The 23,325-nt window shown below is 42.2% G+C and overlaps 1 protein-coding gene across 2 annotated transcripts in view; it reads left to right on the top strand.

Annotated features, from left to right (window-relative positions):
- Window positions 1–23,325, top strand: part of CDC42 (cell division cycle 42) — a 45,643-nt gene that overhangs the window by 2,804 nt on the left and 19,514 nt on the right. For both annotated transcript variants that reach the window (XM_055139415.1, XM_055139414.1), the window contains exon 2: window positions 20,795–20,945. In XM_055139415.1, the coding sequence (XP_054995390.1) occupies window positions 20,841–20,945 (105 nt within the window). In that variant the 5' untranslated portion in view covers window positions 20,795–20,840. The remainder of the gene's footprint in view (window positions 1–20,794; window positions 20,946–23,325) is intronic.

Here is a 23,325-nt window from a genome sequence, read left to right as displayed (position 1 = left end):
TCTTTTGGTCATCCTGTATTTGAGCTGAAGTGATAACTAAGCTACTCTGGCTTGATCTTATCCATTTATTCAGTCCAGTATATTCTGTAGCTGTACTGTGCACACAATTTACCATTCTTTAGAGTCTTATTTTTGATAACCAGTTCTTATTTCTCTCAAGTTATTCAGATTTGAAAATTTGTTTCCTTTCTGTTTCTTTTTTCTTTTTTTTTTTTTGCAAATAGCAGCTTCTTTCTGCCACTTCTCTCTACTCAACAGTGTCAGATTCCAACTCATTATGCTTTGTCCATTACCAGTTTCTACTTTTAGTTACTCATCCCTCAGTCCAAAATATTTTTTTCTGCAGCAGTTTTCATTGCTTGTCAGTTTAGCTATGGCTGCCACTGCTGCTATTTTAAATGCTGACTGTCAGAACTTCCTGAGTAGTTCCCTCTGGGATGTTATTCTCAAACTGTTTGTTCCTTGAAGTGAAACCATATTTTTTGCCACCAAAATGAAGTTCCATTTTTAATTTGAAAATTAAAAAAAATAGGAGATGTGGAGATAATACAGCGGCTAAGGTGCTTGCCTTGCACAAGGCTGATCTTGGTTTGATTCCCGGGCTACATGTATGGTCCCCTGAGCACAGAACCAGGAGTAAGCCCTGAACACTGCCAGATGTGCTCTCAAACCAAAAAACAAAATAACCAGTTTTTGGGGCTGGAGAAACAGCACATCGGTGGAGTGCTTGCCATGCGTGCAGCTCACCTGGGTTTTATTCTCAGAGCCACATACTGTCCCCCTGAGCACCACCAGGAGTGATTCCTGAGTACAGGAGCTGGGCGTAAGGCATGAACACTGTCGGGTGTGGCCCAAAAGCCAAAAAATTTTGTTTAGTTTATTTTTTTAAGTTTCCATTAACAGTGGTGCTCGGGGAGCCTCCTGGTTCGGTTCTCAGGAGTGACATCTGCCAGTCACCATGTGTGGTGCCTGGTACAGAACTAGGGTTGACTGCATGCAGGCAGGTGCCTTACTCTTGTTTTTTTTTTTTTTTTTTTTGCTTTTTGGGTCACATCCAGCATTATTCAGGGGTTACTCCTGGCTCTGCACCCAGGAATTACTCCTGGCTGTGCTCGGGGGACCATATGGAGGATTGAACCCGGGTTGGCTCTGCGCAAGGCAAAACGCTGTACTACAGCCCCGGCCCCAGTTGTCTTACTCTTGTATTATCTCTCTGCCCCAAAGTTCCACTTAAAAAAGAAAAATAGAGAAAACATCCAATTTAAAATATTTGCCATTATGCTGAATGGCAAATTTTTTTTCTTAGGTGGGGGGTCACGCCCAGTGGTCATCAGGGCTTCTGGCTCTGTGCTCAGGGATCACTAGCGGGGGTAGGAGACCATATGGGTTGCTGGGGGACTAAACCCAGGCCAGCTACATGCGAGGCAAGCACTCTACCTGTAGTACTATCAATCTGACTTACCAAAAGTTTCTAATGTGGAAAAAAATAGTCATGAAACTTAATAAGCATCAGTATTGTCACCTCAGATAACCTCTGACTTAAGCTGTGTTGCTCACGTTGTTCTTTAACACCTTACACTCTTAACACTTGCATCATTTTCTCCAAAAGTAAGTCACTGCTGTTTATCATTTTAATTGTGCTGCTGCTGTGTTCTTGAGAGATACACTGTAATACATTGATCAGAGTGTGAAAGCTGGAACCTGGCTGCCTCTTTATTCAGATCCTTGCTCTGCTGTTTATTCTAAGTAATGTCTTTGTGATGCTGTTTTATTTTCTTTAACATAGAGCTAGCAATATTTCCTACCTTTCTTAGGAGAATCAAATAATTTAATCTTTGTGAGGGACTATTCAGTGGCACCTGCATACTAAATTCTCAGAAAATATTTGCTCTTGTTATTACAACTTTTAGTTCTCTAATCTTTGAATAGGTATCTGTTTCTTCCAGACACTAACATTTTAATAACCACCCTCCTCCAGATGAATATGAAACCTCAGAAATTATTAGATTATTCTTGCTTTAAATTTTAATTATCTGAACTGATATCATAAGAACACGGTATATAGTCTCAAGTATGAAGTGACTTACGGTTCTGTAGGGTAAGAACAGCCGAGAGCTCATTAGAGAGTTCGGGCTCCATCCCAATCCTACTGAATCTGAAACTGTGTTTTAACAAGATTCTCACAGGATCTTCCCCTTTGTGGTGGCTTGGTCAAATCCAGTTGAACCCAGGACCTCAAACTTGCATGATTTCTTTTTCCTCTTAGGCCAATCCCACTCTCTTCAGGGCTTATTCTGGGCTGGACTGAAGATTCACTCCTGTGGATGGGTTTAGGGAACTGTGGAGTGCCATTGATCAAATCCCAGTCAGCTGCATGGAGGGCGGACTCCTTACCCACTGTACTTACCCACTGTACTGTCTTTCTGGCCCCATACATGATTTTTATGAACATTAAAGTTTGAAGCATCGTCTTCAGGATTAGAGCAAATAGTGTGTTATGAATTTCAGAAGAATGTTGAGTGCTTTCTTTTTTTAGTAAATTATTTTTTTGAATTTGGTGGTGGATGGAAAACCTCCGTCAGTGCCTCCGATTGCAGTTAAAGCCTGTGCTCCAACTCTGAGCTATTTCCCTGCCTTAGTGCTTTATATTTTAGTTATCCCTTCGTGCTGCCCCAGTATAACCTGGTTTCTTTTGGATAATATCCTAGGTTATAGCAAGGATCATATTCTGCAAATGAAAGTGAAGCCTATTTAACAATAAAAGAATTAAAATTTCCCATTTTTAATGTAGACGTGTCTCATGTCTGCATTCATTACCAGGAACTAATTTGTCTAAAGTTAACGCAGACCAGGGATGTAGTTCAGAGGTGTAGAATGCTTCCTTTGCATCTATCAGTTTCTGGGATTGGTCTCCGTGCTGTAAACAACCAAACAAAAAAAAGTTGTTAAATACCATTCATTCATTGCCCACTTACTAATATAAAATGATCTCAGCTTACAGTTGTATATCTGGTACATATTTGAACTCAGAGATCATTGAAAATCGTTTGAACGTGCATGTGTTATGGGCTGGGGTGGATGAGAAAAAGGGGGAGGGAGAGGGGGGGAGATCAAGGGTTAAGATGTTACTTTGCCATGTGGCAGACCCATTTTGACCCCCTAGCACTGCATATAGATCTTGAGAAGTACCAGGAATGACACTCTATGCACTGTCTTGTGTGGCCTAAAGTCCACAAGAAAACAGGATATATCATGTAATTGTTGGTTATGAAAACAGGTGAGATACATAGTTGACATTTGCTCAAATATAAAAAATATGTTTTCTGGGACCAGAGAGGTAGTAGAGGAGATAAGGAACTTGCTTTGCAAGCAACCACATCCACTTTTACCCTGGTTTGAATCTGTCCCCTGAGCACTGCCAACGGACACTCCTGAGCACTCAGCCAGGAATAACTCCTGTACTTCCAGGTATGGCTGAAACCACCCCTGCCCAATTCCAAAATTTAAAAGTTTTCTGCTTTGGGGGCTGGAGTGATAGTACAGCGGGTAGGGCGTTTATTTGCCCTGCACGTAGCAGACCTGGGTTCTATTCCCAGCATCCTATATGGTCCCCTGAGCACCGCCAAGAGTAATTTCTGAGTGCAAAGCCAGGAATAACCCCTGTGCATCGCCAGGTGTGACCCAGAAAGCCAAAAACATTTTTTTTCTGCCTTCTTTAGAAAAATTGTTAAAACAAAATCTTATCTTTTAAAAGTTTTTTTTTTGGGGGGGCCACACCTGGCAGTGCACAGGGCTTACTCCCTGCTCTGTCCTGGGGGTTCTGGGGACTATATGGGGAGCTGGGGATTGAACCTTACTTGCCGTACTATGGCTCTGGATATGTATTTTTCTATGTGTAAGGATGGAAAAATTTTAACAGTTGGTAGTATGTTTCCGATAACATTGTGTTCCTATGCTGATAGTCTTCCCAACAAAAGTTTTGGGGGCCATACACAGTGGTGCTTAGGACTCATGGTGGGAGTCATTGTGGTTGGTGCTCAGGGAACGCTGTACTGGGGATCTAATACAGAGTTTGCCCTGCAGCTCATGCACTTCAGCCTCTGAACTATCCCCCAGGTCTCACAGCTTTGTTTGTTTTTGGGCCACACCCTGCAGTGCTCAGGGCTTATTCCTGGCCCTTTTCTCAGGGATCATACCTGATGGTGCCAAGGATCAAACCTGGGTTGGCTGCTTTCGAGGCAAACGCACTCCCTGCTGTACTATTGCTCTGGCCCCAATTCTTAGGATGTAAATTAAGAACTTTTGTGTTTGGTCTATTAGGTCTTTAGACTAGGTTTGCTGGTGTGTTTTTATCCCCCTTTTTTTGTGCAGAGGAGGGTGTATCTGCTTCCAACAATTATTCAAGGGACCAGGCCTACTTCCCTCGATAATTCTGCCTGACTGTGCTGGCCTGATGGTTCAGTGCTTTGACCTAGTAGTTCTGGCGGTGCTCTGGGGGCTACCAGTGCTATATTCATGTGGGCCTGTGTGATGCAGATCAAATTTGGCACCCCATACATTCATTGCATGTGCCCCAGCCCTTTGATGATACATTGCCAGGCCTTGATATATATATTTTTTTCTTCTTTTGGTTTTTGGGTCACACACCTCACATCCAGTGGTATTCAGGGCTTACTTTGATTCTGTGCTCAGGGATCACTCCTCGAAGGACAAGACACTCCTGGGCGGATGGTATGGGCTGCACCACTAGGGGTAGTAACACCTGACTGACAGCTATGAATAGTTTCTGAACACTGGGATTTGGTCTTGGAATCACAAAATAAATAAATGCCTTTTTTGGGTGTTGGGGGTGGGATGTACTCCTGGTGATGCTCAGGAGTTACTCCTGGCTCTGCACTCAGGAGTTGCACTCAGGAATTACTTCTGGTGGTGCTCAGGGGACAATATGGCATGCTGGGGATTGAATCAGCATTTAGGTGACCCTCACATGTAGTTGTCACTTAAAATTTAAGAAGCTAGGACTTAGACAAAGGTAAGCTGATACTTGAAGGGCTTTTTATCAGCCACACCTGGTGATTGATGTTCAGGGGTTACTCCTGACTGCATTCAGGAATTAGCCTTGGCCGTGCTTGGGGGACCAACCGAATGGGGTGCTAGAGGTTGAACCCAGGTCGGTTGTGTGCAAGGCAAATTACCCTACCTACTGTACTTTGGCTCTGACCCCCAATATCCATGCTTATTTTAGTACATTAGTCCATGAGAGGTTTGTTTGGGGGGAGGGAGACACACCAGTGGTGCTCAGGACTTGCTCCTGGCTCTGTGCTCAGGGATCCTCAGGACCATATGGGGTGCCAGATATTAAACCAAGGTTCCGTACATTGTACTATGCTCAGATCTAGTCAAGGTTTTAAGAAACATTAAGAAAATTTTTCCTTATTTTCAGTGTATACTCAGTACTGAATAGATGCCTCAGGAGGTAGATAAAGAAGTACGAAGTATAAACTTTTGTTTTTATCTTCAGAAAGTTTGCAGTCTATTAAAACCAAACACAAATGTGTGAATAAGAATGAGATGTTTGACCTGATATACTATAGCAGGTAGGGTGCTTGCGTTGCACACGCCTACCCAGGTTCTATCCCTGGCACCCCATATGGTCTGAGTCCCACCAGAGTGATCCCTGAGTGCAGAGCCAGAACCAGGGCTAAGCCATCTGTGACTCCGGGTGTGGCCCCCAAACAAACCAAAGAACCTACCTAAAAACAAACAAAAATAGGATGTTTAGGGATGGGGAAATAGCTCAGAGGTAGAGCACTTGACTTGTATGTGTGAAGCTTGAGTTTGGTAGCTGCACTTCATGATCCCCTGGAGCACCCCTATCCTCCAGAACAAATAGTATGATTAAGTATTTACTTGTGTGATTGAAAAGTTCCTCCCTTATTTTTATGTTCCTTTTCTGTGTATAACAACATCAACAACACAAAAGGATTATAAATAGTGACTTTAAGGAAATAAGCAGGACTGGAGCTATACCTTGCACGCGGCTGACCAGGGTTCGATTCCTCCATTCCTCTTGGAGAGCCCGACAAGCTATCGAGAGTATCCTGCCCGCACAGCAGAGCCTGGCAAGCTACCTGTGGCGTATTTGATATGCCCAAAACAGTGACAAGTCTCACAATGGAGACGTTACTGGTGCCCGCTCGAGCAAATCGATGAACAATGGACCGGCAGTGCTGCAGTGCTAATATGATAGAAGGAGGAGGGGTCATTGGATAGTGTGCTTAGCAGAGGGTTTTCTGAGATCTGAGGGATGTGAAGCCACAGCTTTAAGAGCAGAGAAAAGAGTACTCTTTTTTGGGGGCGGGGGTGGTGGTGTAGTACCTGGTTATGTTCAGGGGTTAATCCTGGCTCTGTACTCAGGAATTAACTGCACAGGGGACCATGCGGGATGCTGGGGATTGAACGCTTATGCCTGTACCTACCTCTCTAGCCCCGTGGAGAAGTACCCTTGGCAAATTAAAAATCTGAAGCAAGGACAGGGCCTGGCTGCCTTTATGTTTGAGGAATAGAGTGACAGTGAAGAATTAAGTGAAGAGGTGATGAAACATGAGACTGTAAGAGGTAGTAAGATGGGCTGGAGTGAGATGAGTGATAGTACACTGAGTAGTGCACTTGCCTTGCTTGTGACTGACCTGGGTACGATCCCTAGCACCCCACACATGGTGCCCCGAGCTCATCAGGTGTGTTCTATGAGTGCAAAGGGAGGAGTAATTCCTTTTGGGTGTGGCCCTAAAACAAACCAAAATGAGAACTGAAAAACAGACTTGCCAGAGGTTAATTGTACCATTCTATTGATAACTGCAGTAATTAGAATTTTTTTTGTAAGTTAGATAGTAGGATGAGTTATGAGGAAGAATAAGGTTTGGGGAAAGATGCTAAAGTTAAAGTCTGAGACTTTGAAACCAGCACCAACCTCTATTGTATAGTTTAAATGGCATCTGGTAGTTGACAACTGATTTAATGGACAGAGTATGATACATAGAACTGGTTAAGAACTTTAATTCCTAGGGGCTGGAGAGATAGTACAGTGTGTAGGGGATTTGCCTTGCACATGGCTGACCTGGGTTTAATCCCCGGCATCCCATCTGGTCCCCTGAGTACCTCCAGGAGTTCCTGAATGCAGGGCCAGAAGTAACCCTTGATATACGTCACCAGGTGTGACCAAAAAAGCCAAAAACAAAACAAAACAAAACAAACACCAAACCAAAAAAACCCCAAACTTTAACTCCGGTTTTAAGTCAGGCTCATCTACTTTTTGGGGTGTGTTGCCAAGGATTTAACCCCGGCTTACACATGGGAGGCATGTGCTTCCTATAGTTGCCATACATCTGTCTTCTTCCCTCCCCGTCACCCTAAAACTAGGGAGGTTTAGAATTTGCTACAGCTATAGCAAATTCAGATTTGAGCTTTGGGATAAATGAAGTGGCTTTTCATTTTTTGTTTATTTACTTTTGGCTTTTTTTGGGTCACACCTGCCAATGCTTGGGTCACTCCTGGCTCTGCACTTAGGAATTACTCCTGGCTGTGCTCAGGGGACCATAATGGGTGCCGGGGATTAAACCTAGGTCTGCCTTATGCAAGGCAAATGCCCTACCCACTGTTATCTTTCTGGCCACTGTTTTTTTTTTTTCCTTCTTGGTGCAGGGTGGTGGGGAGTTGCACACCACAGTGCTTGGGGATAGCTCCTGGTATGGTGCTTGGGGTGCACAGGGATTCTGGTGTCAGGGTACTGAGTCCCCAGGGTTCTCACATACAAAGCATTTGCTTCAGCCCTTTGAGCATTCTCTCCCTGTGTTTTCTGGGGTTTTATTTTATTTCGTATAAAATTGGAGAGATCTTTGCATGTAATTAAAGATGGCATAATCCTGTTCTCTCTTCCCTCCTCCTCTTACCTCTGTTGACAACCAGGGGTTCCGCACATACTTGGTTTAATGCTCGCTCATTTTGAGTTATGGTGCTCACCAAAGACTGTTCTCTTTTTATTTATTTATTTTTGCTTTTTGGGTTGCACCCGGTGATGCACAGGGGTTACTTCTAGCTCTGCACTTAAGAATTACCCCCGACAGTGCTCAGGGGACCATATGGGATGCTGGGAATCGAACCCGGGTCGGCCGCGTGCAAGGCAAACACCCTACCCGCTGTGCTATTTCTCCAGCCCCAAGACTGTTTTCTTTTTAGTTGCAAGTCTGACCCTTGGTCAACACCACAGCAGTAAATGTGTGAGCACCAAACCAAGTGCCAAACTTACACAATTGGTGCTTTCTGGGGGTGCATTCCTGCTGCTGTGCTCACACCTTTTTAGTTAATGGTGTTTGTCAGGGGTTGCAACCATTTGGTGCAGTGCTCACACATACCTGACTGGGGCACTGCTGGGAATTGTTCGCAGTATTCAGTGGCCGGCACCAGGAACCAGATTCTTGTCTTCAGGCTTGTAGGGCAGGTTCTTTATCCTCTGAGCCATCTATCTCCTGGTTCCCCTATTCTCTTAGTTAAGAGACACGAGTGGCAAAATTGCTAATGAGTGTCAGTATCCTAATGGGGAGAATGTGTGTCTGTGTAAGTTATGCTTTTTTATTGTTGTTTTTTGTTTTGAGGCCACACTTGGAGGGGCTCAGGGCTTACTCCTGGCTCTGTTTTTAGGGATCACTCCTGATTCCTGATGGTGATGGTGAACTATGTGGGTACTAGGCCAACACCCCACATACTGTACCACCAGCTCTGCCCCCCTGATGCTTATTTGTGTGGCACATCTCACTAGCATTGTTTGAAAAGGATATAAACTTTGCTGTAGACATTGGATGATAATGGTTGTGTTAAGTACTTAAGACTTAAATGCTTAAGTCTGTATTGAATGCATATTCTTCTTTTTAATATTTTGAGCAAAAATCCTGTTGTAATTTCGAGTCCCTTCTAATGAAAAGATATTAGTGTTCTTTCACATTATTACATGCTCCTCAGTTTCTAAATATTTGTTTAGAAATATTTAAGTATTGAATTAAAAAACTTTTTGGGGGACGGCAACCAAGGGATGTGCACACATTGTTCATATGAGGAAGGCTCTGAGTTCGATCCGTGGTATTGTACCGAACATTATTTTCAGGGGCCAGAGAGAGGTAGTACAGTGGTTAAGGTGCTTGCCTTGTATGTGACTGACCCAGGTTTGAACCCAGGCACTAGATCTGGTTCCCAGGTCCCTGACAGGAGTGATCCCTGAGCACAGAGCCAGGATTAAGCCAGAGTGCACTGCTGGTGTCTCCCACAAAAACAAACAAAAGAACATTATGGTTTGAGCCCAGGAGATGGCTCAGATGGCTAGAGAGCTTGTTTTGCACACGGGAACTTTGGGTTCAATCCCTTACACTACATGGTTCTCCAACAGTTGCTCAGGATCCCAAAACAAAAATCCCCAAACTGTAACCAAAAATGCTATTAGCCTTACTAATTTAAAGCAAGTGAATTATACATAATTTCTTCCTTTCTAACATATATTTACTGTGAGGAATCTCCTTGCTTACTACCTTTCTTGATGATAGATCTTTGCCCTCAGTAATTTATTCCTACTGGAATGGACATTTAGAATTTTTTTTTTTAATAAAAATTTTATTTTATTAAATCACCATGTGGAAGGTAACAATGCCTCCAGGCTTAGGTCTCGGTTGACATTTAGAATTTTGAAGATGGAATATAAATTAAACCAACTTACCCATAGAGAAGATGTGCTGATTGGCCTGGAAGTAAGATGGCTTCTCCCTACTCCCCAGAACTGGGGAATCAGACATAGTCCCTCACATGTGTAAGGCAAGTGTTATATATCCTAACTTAAAAAGGTGGAAAATTGGGGTTGGAGTGATAGCACAGTGGGTCGGGCATTTGCCTTGCACGCAGCTGACCCGGGTTCGATTCCCAGCATCCCATATGGTCCCCTGAGCACTGCCAGGGGTAATTCCTGAGTGCAGAGCCAGGAGTGACCCCTATGCATCGCCGGGTGTGACCCAAAAAGAAAGAAAAAAAAAAAGATGGAAAATTTAAGCAAAAAGAATTTTCAGCAGTATTTTCTAATAAAAAAATTTGATGAGCTCTGGGATATGACCCAAGTAGTGGAGCACATACCTTTTATATGCAAGGCCCTGAGTTTGGTCCCCGGCATCACCACATGCCCCTCGTCCCTCTTGTACACCCAAGAGAGACTGGTGGCTCCTGAACTCTGCTGATTGTCTTCTCACAATAGGGTCAACATTTTTGGGGCAGGGGCCCCTATTCTTACCTACCCTCCGCCCCTCTCGGACAGTCTGGCAAGCTATCAAGAGTATCGCACCCGCACGGCAGAGCCTGGCAAGCTACCCATGGCATATTGGGTATGCCAAAAACAGTAACAATAAGTCTCACAATGAGAGACGTTATTGGTGCCCGCTCGAACAAATCAATGAGCAATGGGATGACAGTGACAGTGACAGTGACCTGGCTTTGCTCAGGGCTTACTTCCGACTTGTGCTCATTAATCATTCCTGGTGCTGCTGGAAAACAGTATGGAATGCTGATCAAGCCCAGGTTAGCTGCATACAGGGCAGGTACCGTACCCACCGTGCTATCTCTCTGGCCCTCTAACTTTTATTCTAAAACTGGCCCCTTAGCTTTTATTCTAAGAAACCACTTGCTGTGTTGTTCACATACAAAGCTTAAACTCACCATAAAATGATTTATCCTGTACAAAGCTTAGTAAAGTAAACATGGCTTGGGATTTTATTTTACTCTTCCTGTAAGATAATATGTTAGCCTGATGTTTATTTTCTGTATCATTAGTTACAGGATTTCAGGGATTTAGATACTATAGTGTATGAGATTTACTACTTCCACCACTAAATTTCTATTGCCATCTTACCACCAGAAAGACTCTGTAAACCAATTTCCTCACCCTCCTTCCTTTTTTCTTCTATGGAAACCTTTGGTAACCACCATAATTTTCACTGAGTCTAGGAGTTCTTTTTTAACCTGTTTTTGTAATTTATATTGTATATATGAATAAAACCACCCAGTAATTCTTTTACTTACTATGCCATTTATATGGACTGGAGCGATAGCACAGTGGGTAGGGCGTTTGCCTTGCACGGAGCTGACCCAGGTTCGATTCCTCCATTCCTCTCGGAGAGCCTGGCAAGCTATCCGTGGTGTAGTCGATATGCCAAAAAACAGTAACAAGTCTCACAATGGAGATGTTACTGGTGTCTGCTCGAGCAAATCAATGAACACCGGGACAACAGTGCTATTATAACTTAGCCTAAATGCTATTTTATTTCAAAAAACAGAATTTTATGTTTTTAATCTTAGTGGCTTTGTTAATCAAATTATTATTTTAACTATAATCTATTATTTTCATTTTTCATATTCTAAAGTTATGGGTAATGTGACTATTTTCATGCCACTTAGAACTTAGGTATAAAATTATAGTGTTATTACAAGTGCTGGTATGTATGATAGATTTTCTTTTCACAGTATAACGTCTTTAAAAGATCATTGCTTTTAAATGTGCTGAAGCAAATATGTTTTTTTTTTTCTTTTTGGGTCATATCCAGCTATGCTCAGGGGTTCCTCCTGGCTCTGCACTCAGGAATTACTCCTGGCAGTACTTGGGGTAGGAGTATGAACATATGGGATTCCGGGGATCGAACCCAGGTCAGCCGAGTACAAGGCAAACATCCTGTTTGCTGTACTATCGCTCCGGCCCCCAAAATACATATTTTCTATTTGTAATTTATTCTGTTGTCTGCTTGATCTATCATTTGAAAGACTTATTTATTTATTTTTTTAATATGGGGATTTTTTTTTTTTTAATCACCAGAGACTGCAGGGTGTGAGTGTGTACTTTGATTTATTGTTTTGTGGTGGTAGGGGTTGAATCCAGACAGTCTGGCTCACTTAAAAAAATTAAACTCGGGGCTGGAGCGATAGCCCAGCGGGTAGGGCATCTGCCTTGCACGAGGTCGACCCGGGTTCAATTTCCAGCATCCCATATGGTCCCCTGAGCACCGCCAGGGGTAATTCCTGAGTGCAGAGCCAGGAGTAACCCCTGTGCATCGCCGGGTGTGACCCAAAAAGAAAAAAAAAAACTCATGAAAGAACTGAGAATTCAGAATGAGCTAAGTAATCTTCCAGATAGTAACTCGCCTTCATAGGCTCAGAGACACTCAGGCATGGTCTTTCCTTGGTAGAGTGATGGGAGAAGAGAAGGAATAGACAGTAATAGGGGGGAAGTAATGAGAATAGACATCGTGAGACAATAGAGAAAAAAATGAGAGAAAATTCCTCTATGGACTTTGTAGTATTTTGGGTGCATCCTCTCGCGGTAACAAGTAGAAATCAACACAGTTTGCTTTCAGTAATTATATACCACCTTGCTGAATGTAGAAGAAACTGAGTGTGGCCCCCAGGTGCCACCACCTGGGACACTTAACACTGACCTGTTGTCCTGGGGGATGGAATAGCACTGGAAGCTGGCCCCCACTTGGGCGGCCAAAAAGGAATAACATTATAATGTCATCTTCCTTTCACTTTGTACTCTAGTGACCGTATACTTTACTTCAGCCTGTGTGCCAGACCCCACGATCACTGTCACTGTCACCATCACTGTCATCCCATTGCTCATCTATTTGTTCGAGTGGGCACCAGTAACGTCTCTCACTGTGAGACTTATTGTTACTGTTTTTGGCATATCCAATACGCCACGGGTGGCTTGCCAGGCTCTGCCGTTTGGGCGCAATACTCTCGGTAGCTTGCCGGGCTCTCCGAGAGAGGTGGAGGAATCGAACTTGGGTCGGCCACATGAAAGGCGAACGCTCTGCCCGCTGTGCTGTCATTCCAGCCCGACCTGACGATACATTACAAATATTTTAAATTTAAAATATACTTTGGGGGCTTGCTAAGCTGGTATGGGGGTTAAAATGTTTACCTTGCACCAGCTGTCCCTAGTTCATCCCCTAGACACTGTCAGGTTTGGCCCAAAAGCCAAAAAGTAAATAAATGCCTGTTACTTTCATCCATGGGCCGGAGTGATAGCACAGCGGGTAAGGCGTTTGCCTTGCACGCGGCTGATCTGTGTTTGATTCCTCTGCCCCTATTGGAGAGCCTGGCAAGCTACCCGTGGTGTATTTGATATGCCAAAAACAGTAACAAGCCTACAGTGGAGAGAGAGATTGATATCTCTCACAATTGACACGTCACTAGTGCCCGCTCAAGCAAATCGTTGAGCAATGGGATGACAGTGACAGTGAATCTTAGTAGTGGCAGAGTAGCTATCTAGTCATCTGCTGGTGGGCATTTAGATTGATACCGTATTTTTGCTATTGTGAATAAGGGTGCTATGAATGTAGGGATGCAGATACCTCCCTTTTAACACATCCCTTTTAAGTTTCTTCATTTCAAAGGAATATTTCAGTGAAAAATTCTTGTTCTTTATTTTTGGTTTTGTTCCCCCCCTTTATTTATTTATTTTTGGTTTTTGGGCTACATGGGTTTGTTCCCAACTTGGTGCTTGGGGGTTGCTCCTGGTGGTGCTCTGGGGACCATTGCAGTGCTGGGGATTGAACTCCTACATATAAAACATGTACTTCAGCCCTTTGAGTGTCTCCCTGGTTCTTTAGATTTTCTTTTTCCCTGCTTTTTGGGTCACAGCCAGGATGCTCAGAAGTTACTCCTGGTTCTACACCCAGGAATTACTTACGGTGGTGCTGGGCAACCATATGTGATGCTGGGGATCAAACCCGGGTTGGCCGTATGCAAGGTAAATACCCTGTCTGCTATACTATCACTCCAGCCCAGCTCTTTTGATTCTTGTAAATATTGGTTAAATTCATTGGGGTCTCTGAAAATTTGCTTGAAGTTGACCATTTTAGAGTTTAAAGACCTTGATTTTGTAGTGCACAGTAAGATCTCACTTAGGACTTAGATCATCATCAATAGGAACTTGAAACTAAGTGAAATGACCTGAAATAAAATTAATTTTATCACAGGCTAATTGGTATAAACAAGATAAAAGTGTTTTTTTTTTTTTTGCTTTTTGGGTCACACCTGGCGATGCACAGGGGTTACTCCTGGCTCTGCACTCAGGAATTACCCCTGGCCGTGCTCAGGGGACCATATGGGATGCTGGGATTTGAACCCGGGTCGGCCACGTGCAAGGCAAACGCCCTACCCGATGTGCTATATCTCCAGCCCCAAGATAAAAGTTTTTATAGTATAATCTAGTTACAGAGGCATGACCAGCATTTAAAATAAAGACCCTAAACTCTTCTGTTATTAAGACAATAATTTATATTTATTTTCCAACTCAACTTACTGCAGGTCAGGGTGGTAGGTGGACAGATCTTATCAAGGCAGTGTGTGATATAGGGTGGCCATCACTGCTGGACAGGACACCCTTTCATCACAGGGTGCATCTCATACAAATGCCAGTATTTCCTCAGAGAGGACCAATTTAGACATACCAGTGAACCTTCTCTGCTCCTTGTGATATGGTAGGAAATCAGAGCACCTGGAGAAAACCCTGGCAGACTTGATGAGATTGTGCCAATTCCACACAGATAGTGGCCTTGACTGGGAATCAGACTTTTTCCTTCATCAACATTACCACCATTATAGGAGTTAACTGTTATATTTCGTTGTTTGTTTCAGGGTGAAGGTGTAATAGAATTTGGGGGCAGGGCTTTCTAAAAATATATGCTGTTTGTTTTCATTCTTATATTCTGATGCAGGACCAAATAGGGTAATGTAGCGGTGTCTCAGCGACTAGTTGGCAGGGTGCTGCCTATCACCAGGAATGTTAGCACATCCATAATGTGTAGCTGTAGAAGATTTATCTTTGTAATTTGAGTGCTTTAGGTTTCTTAATAATCACAGGTGCTCATGTTTAAAAATTGTATGTTAGGGGCCAGAGAGATAGTATACTGGGTAGGATGCTTGCCTTGTACCTGGCTGAACTTGGTTTGATCCGCATATACTAAGCACAGGGCCAGGAGAGATACCTGAGCACAGAGCCAGGAATAAAACTTGAGCACAGCTAGGTATGGCCCCAAACCAAAACAAGACAAATTGCACTTTAGTTATGCTACTATAACTTAACCGCAAATGAACTTATACATATGAACTGCAGTTTATAAAGTTGACTAGATTTGATAGGAGAGACAAAAGGTGTGATTCTATCAAGTCATGCAGCTGTTCTATTGGGTAGATAAGGAAGACTTGTGAAATTCAGGGTCATTAGTCTCTTGATTTTTATGATGGCTATTGTTTCCCATCTAAGTATTAAAAAAAGTTACTTTAAGGCGGCACGGCAGAGCCTGGCAAGCTCTCTGTGGCGTATTTGATATGCCAAATACAGTAACAATGATGGGTCTCATTCCCCTTACCCTGAAAAGAGCCTCCAACGCAGCATTGCTGGGAAGAACAAGTAAAGAAAGGCTGCTAAAATTTCAGGGCTAGGACAGATGGAGATTTTACTGGTGCCCGCTAGAGCAAATTGATGGTCAATGGGATGACAGTGATGCAGTGATACTTCAAGGGGGATATGAATTTCAAATGTAAACCACATTAAGTGTATTTTATTTTTGGGCATGGTGGTGGGGGCACACCCAGCAATGCTCAGGGCTTACTCCTCCTGACTTTGTGCTTAGGAATACTCCTGGCAGGGCTTAGGTGACCCTCAGAGTGCTTTGGGTCAGCCATGGGCAGGGCAAGTGCTCTACCTGCTTAATTAACTCTCTTTGGCTCCTGCATCAGCATGTTTTAAGTTAAGGTGAATATTGTGTCTTTTTTTTCTGACCCCACTTCTGATTCAATTCTGAAGCTAACTTCCAGAGTTAGTGCAGATCCCACAGACATCACACTTTTAGATAGGCAAGTCATTTTTTATTTCCCCAATCCCAATTTTTAAGTTCTGATGCAAATAAACTTCATTATTAAGTTGCATCCAGGGCTGAAGGGTTAGTACAGCAGATAGGTGCCTTGCACGTAGCTGAGCCAGGTTTGATCTCTGGCATCCCATATGATCCTTGAAGACCTGCCATGAGTGATCCCTGAATGCAGATCCAGGAGTAACCCCTGAGTACAGCCGGGTGTGGTCCCAAACCAAAACAAAAAGCATTCAGATATTGGTGCAAAAGAACATTTCTACATGTTCTGCTTAGCAGAATGGTGGTACTTACTGTGTGGCTTCCAGATTGCTTTGATGTGTTAAATTTATATTTATTTTTTAGTTTTCAAGGCCATACTTATTGTGGTGTACAGTGGCTGTTTCTAACTCAGTGATGGGGAGTTTGCTTCTCCTGGCTCCAGGGCAGGTCCCAGGCTTCCACATGCAAAGCATGTTTCTAGCCCATTGCACCATCTCCCCACCCTAGTTAATTTGTTGTTGCCTTTTTAATTTTTATTTTTTGACTTTTTTGGTCACACCCGGTGATGCTCAAGGGTTACTCCTGGCTCTGCACTCAGGAATTACTCCTGGCAGTGCTGGGGGACCTTATGGGATGTCAGGGATTGAACCTGGGTCAGCCGCATGCAAAGCAAATGCCCTACCGGCTGTACCAGTTCTGCCTCTATTGCTTTTTAAAATTTTTATTTAGGCACTAGTACTGTTAATGTTTCAGGAAATACACTTAAATTTCTCACCTCGAGAGTATCAGCATCCCTTTAGGTCCTCTCTCATGTAGCAAACTCAATTGTATAGGCAGACTTTTAGGGATTCTGATATATATAAACACACACACACAATGTTTTTTTGTTTGTGTTCTGGGCCACACCTGGTGATGTGGGGCAACCCTGGCGCTCAGGGGTTACTTCTGGCTCTGAGCTACTCATGGCGGTGTTTGGAGGATCAGATGGGATGCTGGGGATGGAACTTGGAACTTGGAACAGTGGCTTGCAAGGCAGGTGCCCTGCCTGCTGTAGTGTCTCTTCAGATACATTGTTTTTATTGAAAGAAATTTACTTAGATGAGGGGAGAGAGGAATACTAAGTATTCAAGAGAAAATAGGCCTGAAAGAAAAGCCCCTTTACATGAGTTATTCAGTTTTCCTTATGAAGAAAGTATTATTTTCATTTTTAGCAAAGGGAAAATGAGCCACAGAGAGATACTAAATAATTTCCTTAAGGTCATAGCTAGACTGTAGAAACAGTCTCACTCTACCCTTATTCTTAATGAAAACCCATTTTCCTGACAGATTGCTGAGCTGTTAGGTCAGGAAGTCTAAGAAATGCAAGATTTATTAATGTACAGAAAGGGAAGAGAAAACGTCTTACTAATCTTACTAATTCTCACTTCTTGCTTCTCTTCTCCCAGTAAAATTTCGTAGTTGTCTGCAAGGTGAAGAAACAGGAAATAACTTAGCTCATGTTTCTTGCTTCCTCTTCTGTCTTCCTTTTTTCAGTGCCAGCAGTTGTCAATAGGTTATTCTTACCTCTCCATTTGCAGTAATCATACTTGTTTTTAATTTTTTTCTTCTTTTTGCGCCACACCCGGCTGTGTTCCCGGCTGTGTTCAGAGCTGCTTCTGGCTCTGAGCTCAGGGATCACTGCTGGTGGGGCTCTAGGAAACCTTGTGGGATGACAGAGATCAAACCCTGGTTAGCTGCATGCAAGGCAAGTGCCCTACTGGCTGTGCTATTGCTTCGGTCCCATGCATTTTTTTAAAAAAAATAATTGTCACTTCTCAGGAGAAAGAGTAGTGTTTTGATGTAGAAACTTTGATGTAGAACTGCTTCTGTTTAAATTTGTTTTAATTACTGACTAATCCTTTACTAGTGAGCTTCACTTATTTAGATGATGGTAGTGAGAAATGTAGAAGTACGTATTATATATTTAGAAAAGTGTATGGCACCTAGTGTTTACTGCTAGCACTATTATTATTTTATATTTTTTGTTCAAATCACATTATTACTTGGGAACACTTTTAGGTTCATCTAGTAATTAAAGCATGTCTGAAATATTTTGGATGACGACTCAGTATCCAGTGTGAGGTTTGTAGGGAATTCAGACTCACCCCGCTCCTCTAGCCCCTCCCGTTTTGAGCCTCTCTCCTGGTGGTATGCAGAGCCTACCCCTGGCTCTGCACTTGGTCATTCCTGGTGGTGCTTGGGGGACCATATGGGGAGTCAGGAATTGAACCCTGGTCAGGAGCATGCAAGGCAAGTGCCCCACCCACTGTACTGTCTCTCAGGCTCCAGAGAGTTCAGTTTTACTAGATTTTGGGTGAGGATTCGTGGATACACCTGATGGTACTCAGGAGTGATTTCTGGCCCTGAGCTCATGGGATCACTCTGGGCAGGACCTGGGGGGATCATATGTAGTATCTAGGATTGAATGGCTGCTTACACAGCACCCTTAGCCACACTGTACAGAGATCTGAATTTGTAACAAGCCCATACCAGGTAATTATTACTGGTAGTCTGGATATTAATTTTGGAATTGCTGATTTAGAGGCTGAATTCAAGTAGCAAAAGGAGACTCAATTATAACTGTCAGATTTCAGTAGTTTGCACTTAAGGGAATAGTAGCTAATTCTAAACTAGAAAAAACATATAATTTGGGGTTAAAGCTAATGTTATTGGATCTTTTTGCATTTTGCTAACACCAGTTAATAACTTTGTTTTAGAGACCACTCTGTAAATAGTGAACGAAATAATATAGAAATCTTCAGTTAGATACGAAATATTTGGGGACTGGAGAAATTGTGTGGCAGGCAGGGCTCTTGCCTTGCATGCGATCTTATGAAAAACACTTTTAATTGATGGCAATAGCTAATAAAATAAATGAAAGAACAGTAATTTTATTTACAGATAGACATTAAGAAAAGACAGTAAGATCATATGAGAGGCAGACTGGTGTGGGGAATTTAAAATAGAGGAAGGTTGTTGTGCTTTGAAAATGACATTTGAGCTGAGACCCAAAATGATGAAAAGGAGCCAACTCAATGAAAAACTCGATGCAGACAGTTCTAGAGACAAGGGAAAAAGTACAAAGACTCGGGAAGACAGAGGGGCACTGATGTATTCAAGTCATACCAGTTAGCGGAGAATGAATGGTAGAAAAGATCAGAAAGATCAGAAAGGTGGCCAGTGGCCAGAGACTGGCAACTACTTTGTAAGTAATTTTTTTAGTTTTGATAGTTCTTATTTGGTTGCCTTTCCCAGACACTTTAACAATGCTAATAAAATCACTAATTGATATGATCTCATTTATATCTTAGAAAACTACTTTGCTAGGCTGCTTGCCTTGCATGTAGTGGACCCCAGGTTTAATCCCTGACACTACATCTGATCCTTGAGCCCTGCTAAGAGTGATGCCTAAATGCAGAGCCAGAAATAAGCCCTAAACACTATTTGTGTGACTCAAACCCCCTCCTTTCAAAAAAGAAAGAAGGAAAGAGAGGGAGAGGGAGAGGAGAGAGAAAGCGATACTCTTTACAAAGACTCAAATGGAGAGGAGATTGTAGAGTTGGAGACTAATGAGTTGGTAATGGATAATATGGGGAAAAAGACAGTGAAAATTACCATAAGGTATCAGATTTAACAATGGATGAGAAATAGGCAGAAGAGGGGGAAATATGAGTTTGTGCATGTGAAAAATTATGTGCTCTGCTTTAATTTTTAATGTGGAGGGATAGCACAGTGGGTAGGGTGTTTGCCTTGCACGCGGCCGACATGGGTTTGATTCTTCCGTCCTCTTGGAGAGCCAGGCAAGCTACTGAGAGTATCCCACCCGCACGGTAGAGCCTGGCAAGCTACCCGGGGCGTATTTGATATGCCAAAAACAGTAACAACAAGTCTCACAATGGAGGTGTTAACTGGTGCCCACTTGAGCAAATTGATGAACAACAGGACGACAGTGCTACAGTATCACAAAAATATACTATACTTTGCATTACTTTTGTTTTTGGGTCACACCTGGTTGTCCCTAGGTCTTACTCCTTGCCCTTGGATTGTTCCTGGTTGCCTCTGGCACCCTATGTGGTGCCAAGGATCAGGACAGGTTGGGCTTACGCAAGGGAAGTATCTTCCCTGTAATGCTCTCTCTGGCCTTCACTTTGCATTACTTTGGACTGGGTTTTTTTTTTTTTTTTGGCCACACCTAATATTGTGGCAGCGCTTGGTCTACAGGGTGTTCGTGTTGGGGGCTGCTGGAACGTGTCCAGTTCTGGACGTGTTGAAGATCTTGTTCTGGGGATTGAGTTTGGGCTTGCTGCATGCAAAGTATATACTCAGCCTAGTCCCTATTTGGGATTTTTTCAGACAGTTTAGAATCAAAAGCAACCAGGAATTAGAAATTAAAAAAAATAACTTAGTGTACATTGTGTAAATCATTACTTTTCTTTTTAGGTTTGTCTGTTTGTTATTGTTTTCAAGCCACACTTGGCATTTCTTAGGGGCTAATACTCCTGACTATCAATTAAGGGGTCATTCCTGGCAGTACTTGGGTAAATTTATAATGTGGGATTGGCTACATTGAAAGCAAGAGCCTATTAAACTCTCTACTATCTCTCTTGGCCTCTTTTTGGGTTCTTTTCAACCTAGTATTTGGGGTGCTAGTTCTGTTACTTGTTTGAATAGAATGAGTGAACCGTTTGTTGTTGAAGAAAAAAATCTAAGTGCAAATGAGAACCTCTTGTGACAGGGCTCTGGGCACCATAGACTAGTACCTGCTGTACTTTTTCTTTGGCCTTCAAAACAAATACCTTTATTTAATCTTTTTGTAGGTCATCATTGAATTTGAAGTAAAGTGGATACAAAACTGTTTCAGCAATGCAGACGATTAAGTGTGTTGTTGTGGGTGATGGTGCCGTTGGTAAAACATGTCTCCTGATATCCTATACAACAAACAAATTTCCATCTGAGTATGTACCAACGGTAAGTATAAAGGTTTCTATCTTTTGTACCAATATTTGTTAGTGAAATCTTATAATTTGATCTCTTTTTTGAAACTCCTTTTCTGCATTTTGTAATTTTTTTGTTAACTATCTTTGTTTCTATTTTTAAAGATCTTGACTTCTCATGGTAAATTATGTAATTTACTCTTTAAAAATAAAGAGCTGAAAAATCAATGAAAAGTTAGAAGGGGTGACACAGGATTGCAAGAAGGACTAGGAGCCAGAACACCAACAGATAAAATTCTAAAGAATGGTGGTTTCTGGAGAAGTAACCCCTACACCTTGAAACGAGGTGACACTTTTTAAAAATTGTCTTGGCCTAAGATTGATATTCAGAGCTTGGAGGTCTTTGGGGATTTTAATTTTTAAAAATTTTTTTTATCTTTTAACTTCAGAGAAAGTCTTTGTTCTCCTTAGGTAATAGAAGAGTCATGAATAGTTATCTTTTAGTTATGGAGCGCCAACTTGGCTTTTTGTTAGGGGAAGGAAAGACCTATTTTGAAGAGAACAACAGCAGTCTTTGGAGGGGGCCTCTCTCACCAGTACTTTTCATCAGCTCCCTGGAAGAGTAGAGTGAAAATGTAAATAACAAAAGATGATGATGAGTTATTTAGAATAACATTCATTTGTGAAGGGACATGTTTGGGAGTCCAGTGTTGTCTCAGTTGCTTGCCCATCCCAATGCTATAATTATGTTAAGCATAGGTGTCCATTTAGTGGTGGGAGGGGAGTTAAGAGTTGGCCTAGCCAATTTTAACCATCCTGTTAAGTATGCTATTTTAGGGGTTATGGAGCACCTGTATATACTTAATTAGTGTTGTTTGGAAGTAAAAAATAAGAAAGTGTATGAGTCCTTTAGGTTAATCTTTAGACATGAGCATTATTGAGAGCATGAATGCAGGTTAAAAGTCTAATATTTACGTCAGACTGGAATTGACTGTCTATAATGTCCCAAGGCCAGTGGGGTGTTTGAGATAGGTAAAACCTACAGGAAGAGGAAAGATAGTGAAAGAAGCTCCAAGGTTGAAAGGGAGATCTAGACTTATGAGGGCATTTCAGAGTGAGGATCAGTATTTTCTTTCTTTCTTTTTTTTGTTAAAAAAAATTGTGATCCATAGCCAGCAGTGCTCAGTGATTACTCTTGGCTCAGTGCTCAGGGATCATTTTTGTCAGTGCCCAAGTAACAGAATGCAATGCCAGGGATCGAGGGATTGAATCTGGGTCAGCCACTTGTTAGGTAAACACCTTACTTCCTCTACTATCTCCTCTTGGCCCTGTAAGTTGTTTTCTTATATACCTTATACACGTGATTTCTTTTTTCCTTTTTTTTTTTTTCTTTTTGGGTCACACCCGGTGATGCTCAGGGGTTACTCCTGGCTCTACACTCAGGAATCACTCCTGGGGGTGTTTGGGCGACCATATCGGATGCTGGGAATTGAACCCGGGTAAGCCGAGTGCAAGGCAAACGCCCTACCCATTGTGCTATCGCTCCAGACCCCTATACATGTGATTTCTGAGCCTGTTCTGTAATTTGGGTTAGGTGTTCTATTTAAGGTGGGCTGTAGGTGTTTTGTATCTGAGTTTTTTTTGGTATGTTTGTGGATCTCAAAAAGGGAGAGTTTAGGCTTAAAAAAAAAATCAACCTATATATGTAGGGAGTTTAGCCACATTCTTTACATTTCCTTGTTTTAGTATCAAGATCTGGTTTTCCTTTATCTCCTTCTCATGTTCTTTCCTCCACTTTTGTTTACGTTTAAATAATCCAAGAAATCAGTAAAATATGAACTAGAAAGTCGATTTTATATTACTAAAAGATTGTTAGATAACTAAAAGATTAAGTACAGCCATTTTTCAAATGTAGAAGCTTTCTCCTAGTTGGAAAGTATTGTTTTTCAGTTATAAATTAATCCGAAGGAACCTGTGAATTAGTGTTCTCTTCTTTCATTTCATATCTTTACCTCACAATTCCACAAATAACTCAGTTATTAACAAGATTAATGGTATGTCTGAGTTTGTCATGCTCCTTAGGAGTCTGTTTATAAGTAAATCATCTAGTTAAATAAGATATGCTAGAGCATGTAGTTTGTACCTAATATGGGTTTTATTCATGAAATCCCAGCAAATTTGTTACCCTTTTCATGGACACTTTTCCTTGAGTACTTGAGAGAACCTTTTTCTCTAATAGTCTTGTTTGCAACAGTGCTGTTCATATATCTTGGATATTGAAAGGAAAATGCTGGAGTTGGAGAGTCCAATAGGTACATCATTTGCCTTGCACACACCCAATCTGGTTGCAGTGTCTGGCATTCCATATGGTCCCCTGGGGACCCCAGGAGTGATTCCTGAGTGCAGTCAGGAGT

The sequence above is a fragment of the Sorex araneus genome, chromosome 5, assembly GCF_027595985.1.
Source record: "Sorex araneus isolate mSorAra2 chromosome 5, mSorAra2.pri, whole genome shotgun sequence".
Classification (NCBI taxonomy): Eukaryota; Metazoa; Chordata; class Mammalia; order Eulipotyphla; family Soricidae; genus Sorex; species Sorex araneus.
Note: the sequence above shows the minus strand (reverse complement) of the source record. Positions and strands in the feature narration are given on the sequence as shown.